Below are 20,441 nucleotides of genomic sequence, written 5' to 3' on the forward strand. Positions count from 1 at the left end.
ATTATTCTTCCCAGCTTGTAGCAAAGTCTGAATCTATGTGCCAAAGCTGTGAGCCTCGCTGAATATTACTCATTATTGGCTAATTTGAAAATCCTGCAATTGCTCGCAAACAATGGGAGTTGGAGGGGGAAGAAGGCGCATACGGTGCACCTCATCTGAGTTACCACCCTGCCAGGCTGCTGACTGCACACCCCGGGATCAGGTTTTACAAAGCATCTGAGCGCAGAAAAATAGGGCAGGGCTCCCTGTGGTTAGGAGCCAGCTGGGTGTGGTGAGGAGCAACACAAATGGACAAGCAGGGGCGAAACCTGCTTTGCACAGAACTCAGCACACTAGTACCATGAACAATTGATTACTTAATAAATGCACATTAGAAGCGCTGAGGAGCTGGAAAGGGGCTGGGGGAACAATATAATTAGCAGATGAAAACACAGGCTATGGAGCTGAGCAGCCTGCAACCCTAAAGCACCGCAAGTTCCATTTCTGCTCCTCAGCTGTGTCATCTTGGGCTGGTTACCTAACGTCTCTAAGCTTCAGTTTCTTCAGCTATAAATCAGGGATGACAGCATAGCTGCAGAGAGTTCTTGGAAGGATTAAACGTAGGTAGAGCTCTTAGCACAGTGCCAGGTACATAGCAATTAGTTAACAATAATAGCCTGAAAGAATGTGTGGCCTGTAAAGCTGGATTTACAACTGTAGTTACTCCTAATTTAGAAGACGTGCCATAAAAGATTGTTTGGGGGCCACCGATATTCTCACCCTAGAGGTCTGCTTTGTTCTCTTCCATTTGTTTGCCTGCCATGCAGACTGTGGGGATATTTAGGAATAAGATGAAATGGTTCACATTTACGAAGTGCTTCAATATACTGCAAAAACACTTCCATACACCTAATTCATATTCTGTCCTTAAAACACAGCTGTGAGAGACACAGGACAGCAAGAGTTCTTCTCGTGTGTAAAGAGAGTGAGGTTCTAAAAGACCGTGGGCTGCTCGATACCACATGTGGCTCGTAGTTGGTCCAGTGTGGCCTGGGAGCTCGGCCATCTGACCTGCAGGCATTCGTGGGTTTCCCTGGCATTGACTGTTAAGCCTATGGCTGGGGGTTGGATGAGGGAAAGAGTACCACTGGTCCGTTCCTTCCCACTTTTTCCCTTCAGGGTTGGGTACATAGGTCACCCCATAAAAATCTGGAAACACATTCCTGAAGCCTCCTTTTATGGCCTATCTAGAAATGCTGTAAAACACAAAACAATAAAAAGAAAATATCTAGTGATGTCATGTGTCTCTTAACACGCAGAAGAATAAATTCAGTGTCTCCTGAGAACATAGTTTTGAAGCCAGATGAGGCTTGGCAACAAGACTGAAGTTTGACGGAAAAAAAGTTTCAAAACAAATTGCATTTTCTCCGGCCACTCTTCTCATAAAGCCATTATTCTCTGAGCTACCACTATTCTTCAAGGATTTTTCTCACACTAGGTTTTTAAGATTTTATTTTTTATTTGTGGACCTTAAAGATCCCTTCTTTTCTATTTGGTTAAAAGTGTTCTGAAGCCCCGTTCAGATAATCACATGAATAATAAAATTGTAGTTCATGCAAAAAGTAGTGAATTTTAAAAATTGTATCAGTAAACATAAACAATTCCATGGTAAATTTATGAAGCTCTCATCCAAAGGTGCACAGTCTCCAAATCCAGAAAAAGCTTCATTTAGCTTCCTGGTGTCTAGGGAGTGTTTTAAATTCATCCTTTTAGTACTGAAGACATAAAATGATTCTGAGGGTGTTCCTGAATTTAAAATCAATGCAGAAGCTTACACACTGATTAACATCCAGCCCATGTCATATATCCATCAGTGCTCCTTACAATTTGAAATGTCATTCATAAATGTCATGTAGTGTGATCCTGGTCTTGCTTTTCCATCTAATGCCACTAGCTCCCTGCACATACTCGTCTGCAGACTGGGGAATGGGTTGAGGCAGGAGACAGCCACTGCACAAGGCTGCTTCTCTACATGATGGCACTCTGGAAGGACACTATGACCTTGGCATAGCATGGCACCTCAGCCAGACCACAGAGGGGTTATGCCCCAGGCACACCACTGATTGCTTTGAAAGAACTTGAGCCAAGATCCTCTCCTGAGAATCTCCTCTGCATCCGGGACACTAGTGATACTGGTGAAGAAAGGCAACACTCTGAAGTTACCTGGGAAATAGAGCTGCAGACAGAAAGCAGCAGCGCCCAGTTGAGATGGTGTAAGGAGGACGCGCTTATTTTCAGCTCCTCCCACTTCCACCTACAGGAGCTGGACTCCCACTCCTCACTCCCCAACCCTCTCTGAACCCTTGCCTGTGGGAAGAGGACAGGCTCACCTGATGGATGACTGGGAGGAGGAAACTGGGAATGCTCCATTCAGCCCTTTCTTCCCAGGGAACCAGCTTTCTGGCTGGCTGTTCTTGTCGGGTCTCTGCCTGGTGCCAGAAAACCTGACTGGCGGGGAGGCTTTGAGTCACTGTGCAACCCCAGTTTCATTCTGGGAGTAGTTTTAGCAGACACACTTGGCACCAGATCGAAGGCCACATTTATAAATTGACTTTTCAGTTACAATGATACTTGATCTCTGAGACTGACTCCATGTTTCTCTCTCCATGGGTTTCAAACTCAATTGAGGGACGGAATATTAGCCTCCAAATGCAGCAACAGACACATTATTTTTAATCTAACACAGAATTTGATTTTGAAATTAGCATTTTCATTTCCAAAATATGTGCATATTACCTGCAAATCTATTTCACTTAGAGATAAAGGCCCCAGCATGACCTTACAACATAAACTCATAGCACTGATTATTACCTGCAGATGATGTAATCATTTCTAATGTGTTGACATGTTTTAATGAGTCCATAAAGTAATGACAGGTCCAGAGGGAGAAATGGAGCGACATCTACTTAAGTCACTACAAAACACCGCCAACTGGAATTACCTGAGGCTGAGAGTCAAGGGACAGGAAAGCGGAACATGCATCCCTTATCTGTAGAAAATAAAAAAATGCCAGTTACAATTCGGAAACAGAAAGAATGGCCTCAAAATCAAGGAGCACCCTGTTATCATGTAGTTCTTTATGACATAAATCGAACCACATCAACTAAGTTAACATGATAATAGCATAAGTGCAAAACTGATCAGTAGCACACAGGAAAAATTATTATTATTATTTTTTAGGAAAAATTCTTAATCAGTGGCAGTCTATCAGTTCCCCAGCAAGGAGCCAGCATTAGGAAAAGGTTCTATTTCAGTGAAGGTTTACTGGGGAATCAATAAAGAGCCACACTCTTTACATTTGTAAGCTTTCCCTCCAGCATGAATTCTGTGATGTGGAATAAGGGGGGCCACTTAAGAGCCTCGCCAGATTCCCCACATTTGTAGGTTTTCTCTCCAGTTTACATTGTCTTCTGTCTATTTAGACTTGACGACTGACTCAAGACTTTCCCAGATTTATTACATCTACGTGGGTTTTTCCAACATGAATTCTCTGATCGGAGGAAAAAGCTTTCTTACATTCATTACATGTCTAAAGATTCTCTCCAATATGAACACTCGTACGTATAAAAACGTCTGAGCTTTCAGAAAAGACCTTCACACATTTATTTTATTTATAACGGTTCTCTGGAAAGTGAGTCCTCAGATGTTTATTACCATTTGAGCCTTGCTTAAACTTTTTCTCAGGTTCACTGCATTGCTCTTTCCATTACAAAGGCCTCTGGTAGGTTTTTAAATTTTTAAATTTAAATTCAATTTAATTAACATATAATGTATTATTAGTTTTAGAAGTAGAATTCAGAGATTCATCAGTTGCATATGACACCCAGTGCTCATCACATCACGTGTCCTCTTTCATGCCCAACCCGTTACCCTATTCCCCACCCTTCTCCCCTCCATAGGCCCTCAGTTTGTTTCCTAGAGTTAGGAGTCTCTTCTGGTTTGCTTCCTTCTCTGTTTCCCTCTTATTTTATTTTTCCTTCCCTTCCCCTACAGGCTTTGTAGTTTTTTTATGTTTGACTCCTATGTAAAGGCCTTTCTAATTTTACTACACATGTAAAGGTCTTCCCGATGATCGATACTGATACTTATTGAGCACTATGGATGGTTAAGTATCGCCCCACATTTGTCAAGTTTATAGATTTCTGAATTCTGTGATGTTGAGTAAGGCTTGATTACCAGTTAAAGAATGTGGCAAGCTTTCATTTATTTTTTATATCAGTATTTTTCTCAGAACACCTTTTTAAAAGATTTTATTTATTTATTCATGAGAGACACAGAGAGAGAGGCAGAGACATAGACAGAGGGAGAAGCAGGCTCCTTGCAGGAAGCCTGATATGAGAGACTTGATCTACGGACCTGAGATCACACCCTGAGCAGAAGGCAGATGCTCAATCGCTGAGTCACCCAGGCATCCCTGTGGCAAGCTTTTCAACGATGCTAATCCCTGACTCAATATCAGAGAATTTATATTGGAGAGAAATTTTACAAAGAATTTGGAAGCCCTTTATTCAGTGCTGAAACCTTATTCAATATCATGGAATTCATACTGAAGAGAAACTTTGTCAATGTAAAGAATATGGTAAATTCTTTAAGGACTTCTCAACCCTTACTCATCATTACAGAGTTCACACTGAGGGGAAACCTTACAAATATAAAGAATGTGGCAAGTCTCTCACTGGAGCTCACAACTTACTCATCATCATAGATATCGTGCAGGAGAGAAACCATAACATGTCAAGAAAGTAGTAAAGCCTTTAACTGGAATTCAATCATTACTCAATATCCCCAAAGTCACACTAGATTCGAACCCTAGAAATGTAATGAAAGGGGAAAGACCTTTGTTTTAAAAAAATACACCTTAGAAAGCACCAGGGAGTGCATAAAGGAAAATAACTTTACAGACATAAAAATTTAGAAAAGTATGTCATGAAACATACTTTGCATCAAATGTCAGTAAATGTCACAATTCACAGTAGAAAGCAATAAGTCAGTCACTCTTTTCAGACATTAAGTCAGAATATTACAGGGAATATGAGTAATACAGGGAATATTATAGGGAATATGAGTAATACAGGAAATATTATAGGAAATATGAGTTAAATGCTTAGATACTGTACTTGCTAGTATGCTTCAAAAAATAAAGGGGATGGAATTTTGGACAGATATAGTTAATTACAACATGCTTTTTATACTGACCCTATCTGGCATTTGTAACTGGCAAATTTTAATGTATTTCTATTCTCTAATCACTTCATGAAATACCTGTATTCCTGGTGGGTGTGTGAAATTGTGTGGATTGTAGTTGTGGCTGCATCAAAGGTAATGTGATGCCCTTCTTCATTCAGTGGGATTCACGTATTAATATCTAATTTCCTTTTGAAGAATAATGACAATATAAGATAGAATATATGATGGAAATCTAAATGGAGGGGAAACTGAATGGGAAAAATCAGAGAGGAAGACAAACCATGAAAGACACTTAGCTCTAAGAAAGAAACAGAGTTGCTGGAGGGGAGGGAGATGGGGGTAACTGGGTGATGGGCATTAAGAAGAGCACATGATGTGATGAGCACTGGGTGTTATACGCAACTCATGAGTTATTGAAAACTACATCTGAAACTAATGATGTACTATATGTTGGCCAGTTGGATTTAAATAAAAAAAAATAAATGGAGATACTGTGTGTCTGACTTATAACATGAATGTATGTTATCATGAAATAGATGTTCAGGGAATCACCTGTGTTTTGTATTACTAAGGAGCATTTTAAATTGTATAAACAAAATGTGATATCAACTGGTCTTTATGAAAAAGGAGGTGGTGATACAATAAAATATTGTTGTGTTTTTTTGTAATGGCAATAGTTAGAAGCAGGGAATATCAGCTGTTGTGGTTGAGAGAAAGAAATCTTTACAGACTAAAAAAGTTTATTGAACAGTTGACAGCTGTTCTCAGTCTTTATCTTAAAGAGAAAAACGGAAAGACTTCAAACTGTAGTATAGGAGATTTATATTAATCATTAAAAAACTGCTGCAAAGTTAAGCACTAAAGCTGGATGTCTGGAGTAGTTTATGGCATTTATTTCTTTGGTGGCCTTTTAAAATGGGGCTGGAAAAAAACAGTACTGTTTCTTGTCTGGGATGATTTGAGTCCTGTTTATGGTATGACATCTCAGAATTCTTTGTTGATCAGTTTAATTTAGTTTTCATTCTTACACTATACCAAAGAGGGAATAATCATACTCTTCGGTCATAACTCCTCATGCTCCTTATTGCTTCCAAGTTGAACATGTACTATAATATACGATTCCCTAATTTAGAGAAAAATGAAGAAGACCAAAGTCTTCATGTCTCTCTCCTTTTTATCCCCACAGAGCCTCTCATGGCCTCTATATGTCACAAATATTTAGGGAATTTTTTTATTCCACTCATCCCTGTGTCTACCCACTATCCCCTTTTCCACGCCATACAAATTTAGAATCATGACTGCAAAGATATATACACATGCATACAGGGATAAACTTCTTGAGGGCAGGGGCTATGCCATATCTAACTTGCCCGGAATAAATGTTCAATAAATATTCTTTAATTAAATTGCATTGAACTTATGGAGAGAAAATTAAAAGTCAATTGAGTCAATTTCCTGGGTTTGAAAGGCAAAAAGATACCTTTCTAAAGCTGTGAATTGTGATCAATGCTTCAATGTATCACCTCCACTTAATTTGCTTAGTTCGCTTCAGGATGGTTAGAGGAACAGATTCCTCCCATAACACTTTTGTGGTACTTAGGTATCTGAAGATATCACATGCTCCAAGGCAAAGCTGTCCACCTGCAGACCAAGCTGCCTGCCTGGGCGAGGTGGCTGTGTCCAAAAATAGTGAATCCTTGAGCCTAAGGGCTAATGAATTAGTGCATTCATATTGTTTGAATAAAAATAGCAGAATAAGAAAAACGCCAATTAATCAAATTGGGAGATAATTGCAAAGCTTTGCAGTCTTTGTTCTCTTTCCTTTAAAAGGCACAGCAACATTGTTCACCCACTTTCCATTTGGATAAGCATTTGTTCAGTTTACTCAGCTTGTGGCCCTAATGGTTTTAAATGTCACTAATTGCTTTTGAGAACTCTGTAGAGTCCACTGATGAATCTGCTTGAAAATGGTCAGATCTCTGTATAAGGTTTGAAAAAATGTGTTTCTGGTGTCTGAATAGCTCAGTAATTTCTAAAACCTCCAGGAGAAAAGTACATGTTCTAGCATCTTAGTATCTTCTGTAAAAGAACGTAGTATTTTACAACACTGTTTTTTCCCAACGTTATCATCTAAAATATTTTTTCAAAGATTTTCCACAGAAATATAATTTCAAGCTAAAATAAATGTTTCTGTATTATACATTAATGTCTGTTGTCTGAATTATTCTTCATCTTGTTTATCTGCCTTTAGCATGTATTTTGATAGATGACCAAGGCAGAGAACTTTATCATAAACTTTATGAATTTCTATGTTATTAGAGCTTGTGTAGTACTTGGCACTTACTTTCCAACTTGCCTCTTTCTTTATGTATTTTGTTTGGGGTGGCTTAGGTACACAGAATATTCTCCTCAGCTCATAGTTTATGATCATCACTGAACTCGCTTTATTTATTTATTCTTTTATGTTTCAGTTTCTTATTCCTATTCCATCCTCCCATGGGCAACTCTTCTTAATGTATTTGATGTGTGTTCCCCATTTATTTATGTTCTTGTAAAATTTGTATTGCTATTTGGTGTGCATGTATGGCATTTTCTTACTTTTTTTTCACTCAAAACTATATTTTGAGATCTATCCACGTTACTGGGGACATCTAGTTTGTTGCTCCTAACTGCTATAGAATACTCTATAATGCGCCTACCATATGACTGTTGCCTACCCACTCCCCAATGATAGATAGCTGGGTTTCCTCCAGTTCTATTTTAATATAAGCAAAGCTGTTATCCACCTCCTTGTATCTGTTTTCCACTTATGGCTCTAAAGGAGGATATTTTTGAGCTATATACCCAGGAGGGGGAATGCTAGATTATGGGGATATCTAGGTTGCTTTCCAGATAGCTCCAGTTTACACTCTCACCAGCAACGTGTGAGATTTGTACATTCCACGTTCTTGCCAACTCTTGCCATTACCTAGATTCCAATTTTTTGCTAGTCTAATGGGTAGAGAGTGACACTTTGTTGTTGTTGTCTTAATTTTCATTTCTTTTTTACTAATGAATCTGAGCCTCTCTTTATATACTTGTTGGTCTTCAGGTTTCTTCTTTGTAAATTGTTCTGTCTTTGACTACTTTTACCTTGGATTCCTATCTTTTATCCAATTGGTTTGATAGAGTATCTTAGAGATTCTAGAAATTAATCCTTTGTCAGTTTTATATGTAGCCAACATCTTTCAAAGGCTCTTACTTTTTTTTTTAAATATAGTCTTTTTGATAGAAATATTTACTTTTAATGTAATTCAATCTATCATCTTTTTGGCCTTATGATCTATATTTGAAATTTTGTTTTAGAAGTCATTCCCTCCTCCGAGCTCACAAAGATATTTTCCTAATAGAAAAGATAGATTCTATTAACTATCATTTACCATTTGTATTTAGATCTTTAATCCACTTGGAGCTCACTTGTTAGTTTTTTTTTATTGAAAAATAATTGGCATATATTAGTTTCAGGTGCACAACATTGTGATTTGATATTTATATACATTACAAAATGTCCAATGAGGTGTTGGCTTTATTTTTCTCCATACAGCGAGCCAGTTTCTCAGCCTTCACTTGCTAAACAATCTGTGCTTTCCCCTCTGATTTTTAATGTTGCTTTCATTGTAAGTTGTGCATTTCTGCCTTAGTTTGGGTTCTCTCAGAAACAGACCTTGAGATAGTGATGTAGATATGAGTAGATTATTCGGGGAGATGACCCAAGAAGCACTGGTAGGATAATGAAGACAGAGAAGAAAGAGAAGGAATCCAGTAAAGAGTATGTTTTCAAGCATATTACCACCATGGATAACTGGGATCAGTCTGTCTGGGGAACTCTAGGAACCAATGCAGAATACATCTGTTATCCCAACTGAAGAGGGATAGAGGGAAGAGGCAGCTAAGGTACTTATTCAGCAACTCCCTTGGGTCACCAATTGAGGGCTATCTAAAGTGGGGGGCATTTACTCTCTGGCACTTCTAGTTCAACTACACTCCACATGGGGCTTGAACTCATGACCCTGAGGTCAAGAGTTGCGTGCTCTACTGACTGAGCCAGCCAGGTGCCCCCACATTTTGACTTACAGTGTTTTTATGTGATTTAATTCTAACCATTTTGTAATTTTCTCTTTAGCCTGGTGTTATTTACCAGAATGCTGCATATTTTCTAAACAGATGGGATATTGAAGTTGTACTTTCATTGCTGTTAATTTCTAATTCTTTTGCGTTATGAATGGAAAACATTTAAAATGCTTCCCTTTAAGGGAAGGGAGAAGAAATGTGTGGGAAGTGTCAGAAAGGGAGACAGAACGTAAAGACTGCTAATTCTGGGAAACGAACTAGGGGTGGTGGAAGGGGAGGAGGGCGGGGGGTGGGAGTGAATGGGTGACGGGCACTGGGTGTTATTCTGTATGTTAGTAAATTGAACACCAATAAAAAATAAATTAAAAAAAAATAAAATAAAAAATAAATAAATAAAATGTAGAACAAGGTATTCACAGACTAAAAAAATAAAATAAAAAAATAAAATAAAATAAAATAAAATGCTTCCCTTTTAACTTACGGAAGTTTTGTGTCCTCACACATGGTCTATTTTTGTGTAATGTTCCAATTATACTCAGAAAGAATCTGTATACTATCTAGTGTAGGTTTTAAAAAGTATTTTTAATAGTTCGAATTTATTAATGGAACGGTTAAATCTTTGCTGTATCTACTTATATGTCATCAGTTTTGAGAGAGGTATACTAAAATCTCTAACTATAACTGTTCATTGATCTATTTTTCCATGAAGTTCTACCAGTTATTAAGTAAATTTTGAGTTTTTTTAAACTACATATTAATAATGGCTATATCTTTTGCTCTGCTGTTCTTTTATCAGCATAAAAACACTGAACATAATTCAAGATCTGAGCATATGGAGATACTGAGCATTATTAATAAAAGCATAAAATAAGGTTCCCTCTTTTCTATGATGGTTTATTTGAATTCTATTTTATCAGATATTAAGATCGCTACTCCAATTTTCTTGCAATTCATATTTTTTGGAAGGTCCTTTCCCAGACTTTTTGGATAGCCTTTTTTTCTTTTTTAAGTGCAACTTTTATAGACAACAAATTGTTGGGTCTTTATTTTAAAAATCCAATCTGAGAATCTCTGTCTTTAAGTGTTATTTTTGGTACATTCACATTATTGTAATTACTCTATTATTGGGCTTATTTCTGTCATGTTACTTTACCATTTACTGTAATTGTTTTGTTTCTTTTCATTTTCCTTCTTTCATTTCAAGAGAATAATAATTCTGAATATTATCATATCAGAATATTAGTAAAATCATAGTTGTCTCAAAACTCAATTATCTTATTTCATTTGATAATTTCAAATAAGGTAAAATTTCCACTAATTTGCATAAGAACAATTCTTTACCTCATTCCACAGCTGTGGTTCTTGTTCAGGCTGTAATCCTTGAGATAATACTGGAGCACCTAAAAATAAAGTTATGCTTACATGTTATTTTTATAGTATTTCTTTTAAAGTTAAACATTTATATATAATTCAGTTTCAGATGACATTTTTCATTTTCACTGTACATCATTACCCTCCTATTTCAGCTAGATATTTCAGCATTAGACTTAGTATAAGGATACATAATTATTAAATAAACCTTAGTAGCATTTCAAAAATATAACTCTAAGAATGAATTTGTTTTCGTCTACACAAAAACATGTATACATAAATGTGCATAGCAGTATATCATAATAGCCTCAGAGTGGAAATGATCCAAATATCTGTTATTTGATAAGAGATAAACAAAAGGTGGTGTATGCACATAATGGAATACTATTTGGCAATAAAAAGGAATGAAGTACTGATATATACTTCATCAAAAAGGAATCTCAGACATACTATGCTAAATCAAATAAGCCAGATGCAAAAGATCAAGATTATATGATTCCATTTATATGGAATGTCCAGAAAAGGCAAATCTATAATAATAGAAAGATTAGTGGTTGCCTGGAGCTGGGAGTAGGAATGGAGATTGACTGCAAATGGACATAACAGATTTTTTTTGGGGGGGGGAGTGGAAAATTGTATTATTGTGATAGCTACACAGTTCTTAAAGTCTATGTAAAACCCACTGAGTTGGGGCACCTGGGTGGTTCAGTTGGTTAACTGTCCAACTCTTGGTTTTCACTCAGGTCATGATCTCAGAGTCCTGGGATTGAGCCCCGAGTTGGGCTTTGCATTCAGTGTGGAGACTCCTGGAGATCTCTCTCTTTCTCCTCCTGCTTGTGTGCTCTCCTTCGCTTTTTAAAATAATTAAATAAAATCTTTTTAAAAACCCCTACTGAGTTGTATATAAAGTATATTTCAATAAAGGTCTTTTAAAGAATAATTATTTGTTAGGCCCTTAATTATTACTGAAATAAAATGTTAGCTAGCTTACATCCACTAAAATAATATTTTCTCCATAGATTCAATTTTCTAATTCATGCTATGTAAATTATTTCAGCAAAAACACTGAAATAATATTTATTAATATTAAATGTGATTACTATTTATTTTCTTATCTATGTACATTTATCTTTAATAAAATCAAGAAAATGTCCTGCAATCAAAGACTAAGTTTTTCTAAGATCTCAAATGTAGCAAAATTAAATACTTAAAAGAATAAGCTTAAAGAAAATAACTTTTTAAAAATAAGATAGCACCTACTAACACTGAGCATTTATTGATGCCAGGCACTATCCTGGACATTTAAAGTGTATTATATCCTTTTAACAGACTTTTGAAATAGCTCTTATACCTGTTCTCACTTTAAGATGAGGAAACTCAGTGGTTGAGCATCCGTCTTTGGCTCAGGTGGTGATCCCGGGGTTCTGGGATCGAGTCTTGCATCAGGCTCCCCACAGGGAACCTGCTTCTCCCTCTGCCTATGTGTCTGCCTCTCTTTCTGTGTCTCTCATGAATAAATAAATAAAGTCTCTAAAACAAACAAAAAATACCTGGTGATCTTACTCAATGAGATTCTAATTCAGGCAGTCAGAGACCAGCCCAAGCGTCTGCTTTTCTATCAAGTTCCCTGATGATACTGATGCTACTGGTTCTTGGATACCACTGAACATCCAGGAGGATAGAACATTGCATCGTAGGAAGAAATGGAGGATGCCTCATTGTTCAACACAACTAAGCAGCTCAAAGAGACATTTTAGGTCCAAGCTTCTCTCTAACAAGTCTGAACACTTCCAAAATGGGGTATGGATGTTCTCTCGAAAACCACCTAAAAGGCCATTGGCCCATTCCTTACAACTTGGACGCCCTGCTTATCTGCAGTTACTAAGACTGAATAATAGGAAGGTGGAATGGAGAGGAATGGAAGGGGAGGGCACGATTTGATGGAAAAGAACAGAACCAGAGGCAGGTACGGATGCAAAGGGAAAACACAAAGATTTCCACTCTTTCGATTCAGTCTTTACCAGCATGTACTTCTGATTTCTCCACTCACTATACCACTGTTCATTTCTCTTTGACAGGTGCTCCTGTTTAAAGAATACAATTTTATACTCTTTTTTTTTTGTTTTAAATTTTATTTATTTGAGATAGAGAGAGAACATGAGCAGGGGGAGAGGGGGAGGGAGAAGCAGGCTCCCCTCTGAGCAGGGAGCCCAACACAGGTTCATGACCTGAGCCAAAAGCAGATGCTTAACCAACTGAGCAACCCAGACACCTCACAATTTTATATTCTTTCTTCACCTGCCTGTCTCCCACCCTTCGGTAAAAGTGGAAGCTCCCAGCTCCATGCTGCCTCCCGGTGAGCTTGCCTCCTTCCACATCCCAAGCTTGCATGGGCCACACAGAAATTGCCATGATATCTTACTCCCAAGCACTTATATAATCAAAAAGGGGTACTTTGTGGTTCTTACACAACACATGTAAACAGTCTCAGGGTAAAAAGGTTAGAGGAGCCAAAATTTCAAAATGTTTTTAATTTATAGAAACTCACTAATATCCGAGTACCAGACCCAAATGTAAAAAGGAAATATTTTTCTTCCCTTTGTGTACTTGTTAACCAAAGTTGATGTGATTTTTTCCCCCAAGATACCCTAGGTATGGGCTTTATATAGTCAAATAGTAGTACTAGATACTTTTTTTTTTAAATTTATGATAGTCTCACAGAGAGAGAGAGAGAGAGAGAGAGAGGCAGAGACACAGGCAGAGGGAAAAGCAGGCTCCATGCACCGGGAGCCCGATGTGGGATTCGATCCTGGGTCTCCAGGATTGCGCCCTGGGCCAAAGGCAGGTGCCAAACCGCTGCGCCACCCAGGGATCCCTAGATATTTTCTTAAGTATAGTCAAAGTGTCGTTATCTCGTAGATTACAAAAACTGCACTGTTTTTGATCAGCTTTAAGATACTTATATACTGTCTAGTAAAGTGAAACCTTTAGTCTTATAGTGTACAGTCTAACTAATGCAAATAATACGGATAGACAACTTTTGCATCTGCAAATACACCATCTGTTAGAGAAAGAAGAACTGACCTTTAGATTGGGGTATAACCAACATACATTATGCTAGTTGCAGCTGCACAACATAACAATCCTAAATTTGTATATATTGTGAAATGATCACCACAATAAGTCTCATTAACATCTATCACCAACGTAGTTACAGAGGTTTTTTTTCTTGTGATGAGAACTTTTAAGATTCACTCTTAGCAGCTTTCAAATACACCATGTAGTCACCATGCTTTACATTACATCCTCATGGCTTATTTATTTTATAAATGGAAGTTTGTACCTTTTGACTCCCTTTACGCATTTCAAACTTCCACCTCCTACCTCTGTGAACCCCTATTCTGTTCTCTGTATCCACATGCTTGGTTTGATTTTGTTTTGCTGGGGTTTTTTAGATTGCATGTACAGGTCAGATCATATAGTACCTGTCTCTCTCTGAAAAACAGAGATAATTACTTTTCTTAAAGATTTTATTTATTTATTCATGAGAGACACACACACAGAGGCAGACACAGGCAGAGGGAGAAGCAGGCTCCATGCAGGGAGCCCAATGCTGGTGGGGGGGGGGGGGGAGGACCCAATCTGGGATTCCAGGATCACACCCTCAGCCAAAGGCAGACACTCAACCGCTCAACTGCAGAGCCACCCAGGCATCCCCAGACTTAATTATTCTAAAAGTGGTGCTAATTTTCTTTCCTTGTTGCTAGCACTTAGCTAGTGTAGGGTTCCAAAGTGAGAAATTGTTACTACTGACTGAATTTTAAGACATAGTCAATGAGCAGGAGTCTGAATTTTAAGACATATTCAAAGAGCAAGGGTCTGAGTAGGAAAAAACCCTTCTTAATTTAGTCTTGGGCACTTTGATCACTTACTGTCACAAGCCAAATCAAGGTTTGTTGCAGTTATCCAAAATGTTCCCTCTTTTAGAAAATTTCTTTCTTTATTTTAATGATGTTCTTTGAATCGTAAACTGTTTCCATCCACCAGACTTGTGACTGGCTCTTTATCTTGCTGTTGCATGCTCTGCTAACTCATTTTGCCAAGGATGCTCCACTTTTTGACACTATTTTATTTTCCTACGGCTTTGTGATATTTGTTTTGTTGTTTTTAGATACATCCAGTTACATCCTGCATAATGATTAATCTTCATAGATTATCTCCCAGTTTTGATTATGTATGTCATGCTTCCCTTCCAATGCCATTTTTAGGGACTCAGGACTAGGGAAGATCATACTATGTTCACTCATTCCCCTCTCCCTCACATCTTTAGAGAGATAAAATTATTTTTTTCAATATCAAGAGCAGGTCTAAAGGGGAAAAAGATACAAAATGATAGTCTAGGGGGTTTCTGTGCAGTGGAAAAGGCATCTTGTCTGTTTGCTTGAGAAATACTGGGGATGTTTATGAGATGATTGGTCAGCCAGCAGAAACATTCTTTCTCAACATAAAACCCAAGACTTGTCTTTTGCGATGAATGGATAAAGAAGATGTGGTTTATGTATACAATGGAATATTACTCAGCTATTAGAAATGACAAATACCCACCATTTGCTTCAACGTGGATGGAACTGGAGGGTATTATGCTGAGTGAAGTAAGTCAGTCGGAGAAGGACAAACATTATATGTTCTCATTCATTTGGGGAATATAAATAATAGTGAAAGGGAAAATAAGGGAAGGGGGAAGAAATGTGTGGGAAATATCAGAAAGGGAGACAGAACGTAAAGACTGCTAACTCTGGGAAACGAACTAGGGGTGGTAGAAGGGGAGGAGGGCGGGGGGTGGGAGTGAATGGGTGACGGGCACTGGGTGTTATTCTGTATGTTAGTAAATTGAACACCAATAAAAAAAAAAAAAAAAAAAAAAAGACTTGTCTTTTGCCAAAAAAAAAAAAAAGGCCTTCTACAGTTTCTGCTTAATCACCAGCAGCCTGAAAATTCCCCCATTTCTCAAAAAAGCAGTTATCTCCCACCGATCCAAATATCACTGTAATCATATAGCATGTAACATGTATAGCAGGTACATTTGCTTTACAGAGAAAAGGACACTTTTAAAACTATAATCATCTGCTTCTTTAACAAGGTAGATAAAGACTGCCACCCTAATTCTACCAAAAACAAATTAAAAACATTAAAATATTAACACTACCTTGCATAGGTTATGCTGTAGCATTGCTGGCTATGTGATGGAGAAGGTTTAGGTCTAGCTTCGGACTGCTAACATTCCATAGCCAAATGACCTCATTTTGCAAGCAGGAGAGCTCCTCCCCACCTCCTTCTCCAATACCCCCAGGAAAGGGGCCAAAAAACCAAAAATGATAAAAGGACAGCAATAAAAATAAATATATTGGAAAAGAATAGCTTCAGTTTCTCCACCTCTAATTGAAGGCTGGCCTGCAAGCTCTGAAAGGCCCCTGCAGTTACGGTTTCAAGTCCCCAGTGCTCTCAACAGTGATGACATGGTCTGCGCACCTCTGCCTCACCGCCAGGAGGGCAGAGGGAAGCTAAGGGAACCTGCTGTGGAGTTAGAAGATTCAGTCTTGGCAGGATAGTGGCTGGCCCTGGAGGGGACTCTGGATCAGAGGTGGGGGGCAAAGGATGGATCCCTCCAGGTAATCTTTGGGGAATAGGGGAGTGATCTCCCCGCTGGAACATACTGGGCTTCCTTCTACCTCGTCTCCCAAGCTGCAGACATCCCTCCCTGACCTCGATTTTGCTTTTTCCAGTTCTTTTCTCTGAGCCAAGCACTGGAAATCCCTATTTTATCAGATGGCATCTGCCTTCACTGGCTTTCGCTGCGGCACTGATTGAAAGCCCGGCTGGCGCACTTGCCTCTCCAACTCTGTGATACAAAGAAAGTCTCCGTTCTTTTTCCTGACCTGGTGCGTCAGAACCTAGAAAGGCACCGAGCGCACCCCCGTCCCCTTCTAAAGGGCCAGAAGGGGGCCTGTTTCGTCGCTCGGGGTGATCTGAACGCAACAGGAGCTCACTCCCTAAAGGAGAGCGGCGCTCTCCCGAGTTCACCGGCAGCAGCGCCAGGTGATCGGCAGGTGTCAAAGTCCAGTTCGGCTTTAGCCATCAATCCGGCTAGTCATTGCCACGAAAGGGAACGCACTTTAATTTTCGGCATGTTCGTTCGTTCAAGTTTTCCCGGGTCCGCGGGCCACGGACGTCCCGCGCGTGAGGGAGCCCAGCCAGGTGCGCGGGACCTGCGGGGCTGGGGGCCGGTGCGCGGCGCCGCGCGAGGGTCGTCAGAGGCGGGAAGCCGGGGAGCCCCCCCCCCCCAAGCCGACAGCAGAAAGGGAGGAAGAGAGCGAGGCAGGTGGCCCGGGGAAGGCGCCAGGACGGCGGGCGCGGGCGCTCACCTGGGCAGGTGCCCGCGCAGCAGGCGAGCAGCAGCAGCAGCAGCAGCGGCGGCGGCGGGGGCGGCGCGGGCATCTCGGCCGCTGCGGGCATCTCGGGGCTCAGCGCGGCACGCGGGGCCCTGGCAGTGCCTCCGGGTCCCGGACGCGCGGCTCGCGGGGCTCCGCCGCCAAGTTTTAAATCTGGCGGACACGTGGGCTGGGGCGGCGCGGTCCCCACGCGCGTCAGCTCGCCGCCCACGCCCCCGGGCTCCGTCGCGTCACTCGCGACCCGCCGCCCGCCCCCGGCCCCCACCCGCGGCGGGACCCGCCCCCGGCCACTGTCGTGACTCAGGGCGCCTCTCGCTCCGGCCGCCCCGGGGCTCGGGGATGAGCCTGGAAACGACCCAGTGCACGTCCGTTCCCTGCTCGGAGAGGGTCTGGGCGGGGGCTGGAGGAGGAGCGCGAGCCCGGAGGCCCGAAGGGGCCGGGATCGGGGTTCTTACGCGGGGGGGGGGGGGGGGGGTCCTGGGACGCCCCTGGCGCACCTCTCGGGAAGGCCTCCTCTGCCGCACCCACTGTGCGCACCTCCACCTCCGCAGAAGCACCTCTGTCCCGCTCGCTCCTTCGTCCCCAGCTCCCAGCTCAAGCCCGGTGCGTACCGGAGTACCAGTGGTGACCCTGGTGTTCCCCCAATTCCTGCAAGATCTGAGATCATTTAGGGAAATGCAGTTATCTGTTGAAGAAGCTCGAGGAGAAAGGATTGCTGGGATTTGACCACACATACATTTCCAATAGGTCTGGAAGGTCTCTGGCTATCCTATGTGTTCCCAAGGTTGCTCGTTTTTCCATGCGTTTCTCCCGCGGTCCCTCCCCCTAGCTGTTGCTTTCTGATTTCTAGGGTGATGGGAACTCTGCCATCCCCCTCCATACTTTCCTTTACTTCCTAAGTGGAAATGTCCAGGAAGCAGCCTCTCTAGGACACTGGCTGATACTGTTTTAATTTCCTTCTACTGAAAGAGGGAAGACTGAGCTCATTTGACCTCCTTACGAAAGCAACACAGAGGAAAGGGTAGAAAGGAAGTACATTAACATTTCCTAAGGGACATCTTCCCCTGCTATTTAATTTAACACTCATGTCATCTCTGGAAGGTAAAACTATTATGACGCTTATTTGATGATACTGATGATACTTGGAGATTAAATTGTCTGCCCAAGGATATCAGCCTGTGGGAGAGACCCCTCTGCGAAGACCTTTCTTCTCTAAGCTGGGGATTTTAATGCACTAGAAATGCACTGTGCAAAGCACTATAGGCAAAGTGGGGCCTTAAAGACTAGAATCTTTAGTAACAGGAGGAATTTCCCTAAAGGAAATTAGAACTTGGTGAAGGGCCCCAAATCCATACTGAAATAGCTGTCTTACAAGGCAAGTGCTCATCCTGACAGGTAATAAGAAAAAAATAGTCACTCCTGTTTTTAAGTTTTCATGCAGCATATGAGCAAGGCCGGATGACAGTCATGGTCCAAACCAGGAATCAAGGATGGATGAGAATAGATTTGATCAGTATTGCTTAAGCTTTGATTTATTCCCAAAGTAGTAAAAAGGTAGTGCAGAGGATTTTGATGGGTGGAGGTGGCCCTGATTCCCGATTGCCTTCCTGTATTTCCTGGAGGTGCACTGAAGGATGTCTAGCTTCAGCAGCTTGTGTGGGGTGAGATGTCAGTGAGAACAGAGAAGCCTGCAAATAGTGGCCTCAAGGCTTTTTATACCCCAGCAGGTCAGCAAAAGAAACAACTCATGCATTGCAAGTATTTTTTTCTGCATGAACCTGGTGGCTCTGAATGTCCTTGTACATGTCCCTTGGTGCACATGTGCAGGAGTTTTCAGAGGTCTGTACTTGGAAGTAGAGTTATCATGGGAGAAAAATCTCATTAAACTCTACTTTAAATTGTTTTCCGATGTGTTATACCAATCTCCACACCACCAACAATGCATGAAATTTCCATTGCTGCACATCCTTGCAGAAAGCTTTGCCAGTCTGGTGGGTGTGGCATCTCATTATAGATTTAATTTACAATTTCCAGCGTTAATAATAAGGGTGAGTATCTTTTCACAAATATATTCGCCATTGCTGTTTTCGCAACAGTGAAATGCCCATTTGTTTCTTGCCCCCATTGGGTTGTTAGGCTTTTTATTTTTTTTAACCCATTATAGGAATGCTTTATGTATTCCAGAACTTTTATTGGTTAAATGTTTGGCAAATATTTTCTCCTCACTTATGGCTTGTGTTCTACTCTCTGTATATGAGTTATTTTTGAAAAAATTGCTTAAGAAAAGATGTGCTGACTAATGGTCATGCTGTTGTGTGACTTGGATGATAAGAGAAGATGGATGGGAGAATGAGGGAAGATAGGCACTTTAGTTACCCATAAGCAAAGACTATGGATTCCACAACTGACTGAATGAAGCTGATTCCAGAGGTCCCCTTTTGTCCAAATATTTCAAGGAAATTAGATCCCAGATTTCTGCAGGGGAGGCTTAACAATTCTCTTACAAACATTGCAGTCTGTACCTAGAAGTTCTTATTTATTTATTTATATTCTAAGTGATTATTTATTTATTTATTCATGAGAGACACAGAGAAAGAGGCAGAGACATAGGCTGAGGGAGAAGCAGGCTCCCTGTGGGGAGCCTGATGCGGTACTTAATCCCAGGACCCCAGGGATCGATCATACCCTGAGCCAAAGGCAGATACTCAGCCACGGAGCTCCCCAAGTGTCCCCATGTTCATTTAAACTGAGTTTGTGGGCAGCCCCGGTGGCCCAGCGGTTTAGCACCACTTTCAGCCCGGGCTGTGATCCTGGGGACCTGGGATCAAGTCCCATGTCGGGCTCCCTGCATGGAGTCTGCTTCTCCCTCTCTCTCTTTCTCTCTCTCTCTCTCTATTTGTCATGAATAAATAAATAAAATATTTAAAAAAATAAATAAACTGAGCTTGTACATCAGTATGCACCATCATATGTAGTATATAGAATCTAAAGCACTCCCATTTACTCTGTTCAACACTGAAAGTTTGAATCTGGGTACCATGCTGATTCCTCTTACCCATTATCTCTTGCATTCCTGATTGCAAATGGGCAACTGAACTTTAATTTCTGCCTACACCCTGTAAGTATGAAGGCTCCGTTTGATCATGGACCTACAGATTAACAAGACCTGCTAGCCTATGATAGGGACATTCAGAAGACTCATCATGGAGGGTGTTAGGGAAGGGTTGCATGTCAGACAGTGAAAAAGTCAGCAATAGAGAGAAATCCAGTCAAACAGTAGTTGGC

General features: G+C 40.7%; 1 protein-coding gene across 1 annotated transcript in view; it reads right to left on the reverse strand.

Moving 5' to 3' along the window:
* NMU (neuromedin U) overlaps positions 1-17,812 on the reverse strand; it is a 28,679-nt gene extending 10,867 nt beyond the window's left edge. The window contains exons 1-4 of the mRNA XM_072775112.1: positions 17,654-17,812; positions 17,130-17,325; positions 10,678-10,736; positions 2,981-3,028 (exon numbers count right to left, since the gene is read on the reverse strand). Coding sequence (XP_072631213.1) covers positions 2,981-3,028; positions 10,678-10,736; positions 17,130-17,220 — 198 coding nt within the window. The 5' untranslated portion in view covers positions 17,221-17,325; positions 17,654-17,812. The remainder of the gene's footprint in view (positions 1-2,980; positions 3,029-10,677; positions 10,737-17,129; positions 17,326-17,653) is intronic.
* Positions 17,813-20,441: the final 2,629 nt, after the last annotated feature.

The sequence above is a fragment of the Canis lupus genome, chromosome 14 (assembly GCF_048164855.1).
Source record: "Canis lupus baileyi chromosome 14, mCanLup2.hap1, whole genome shotgun sequence".
In the NCBI taxonomy this organism is placed as follows: Eukaryota; Metazoa; Chordata; class Mammalia; order Carnivora; family Canidae; genus Canis; species Canis lupus.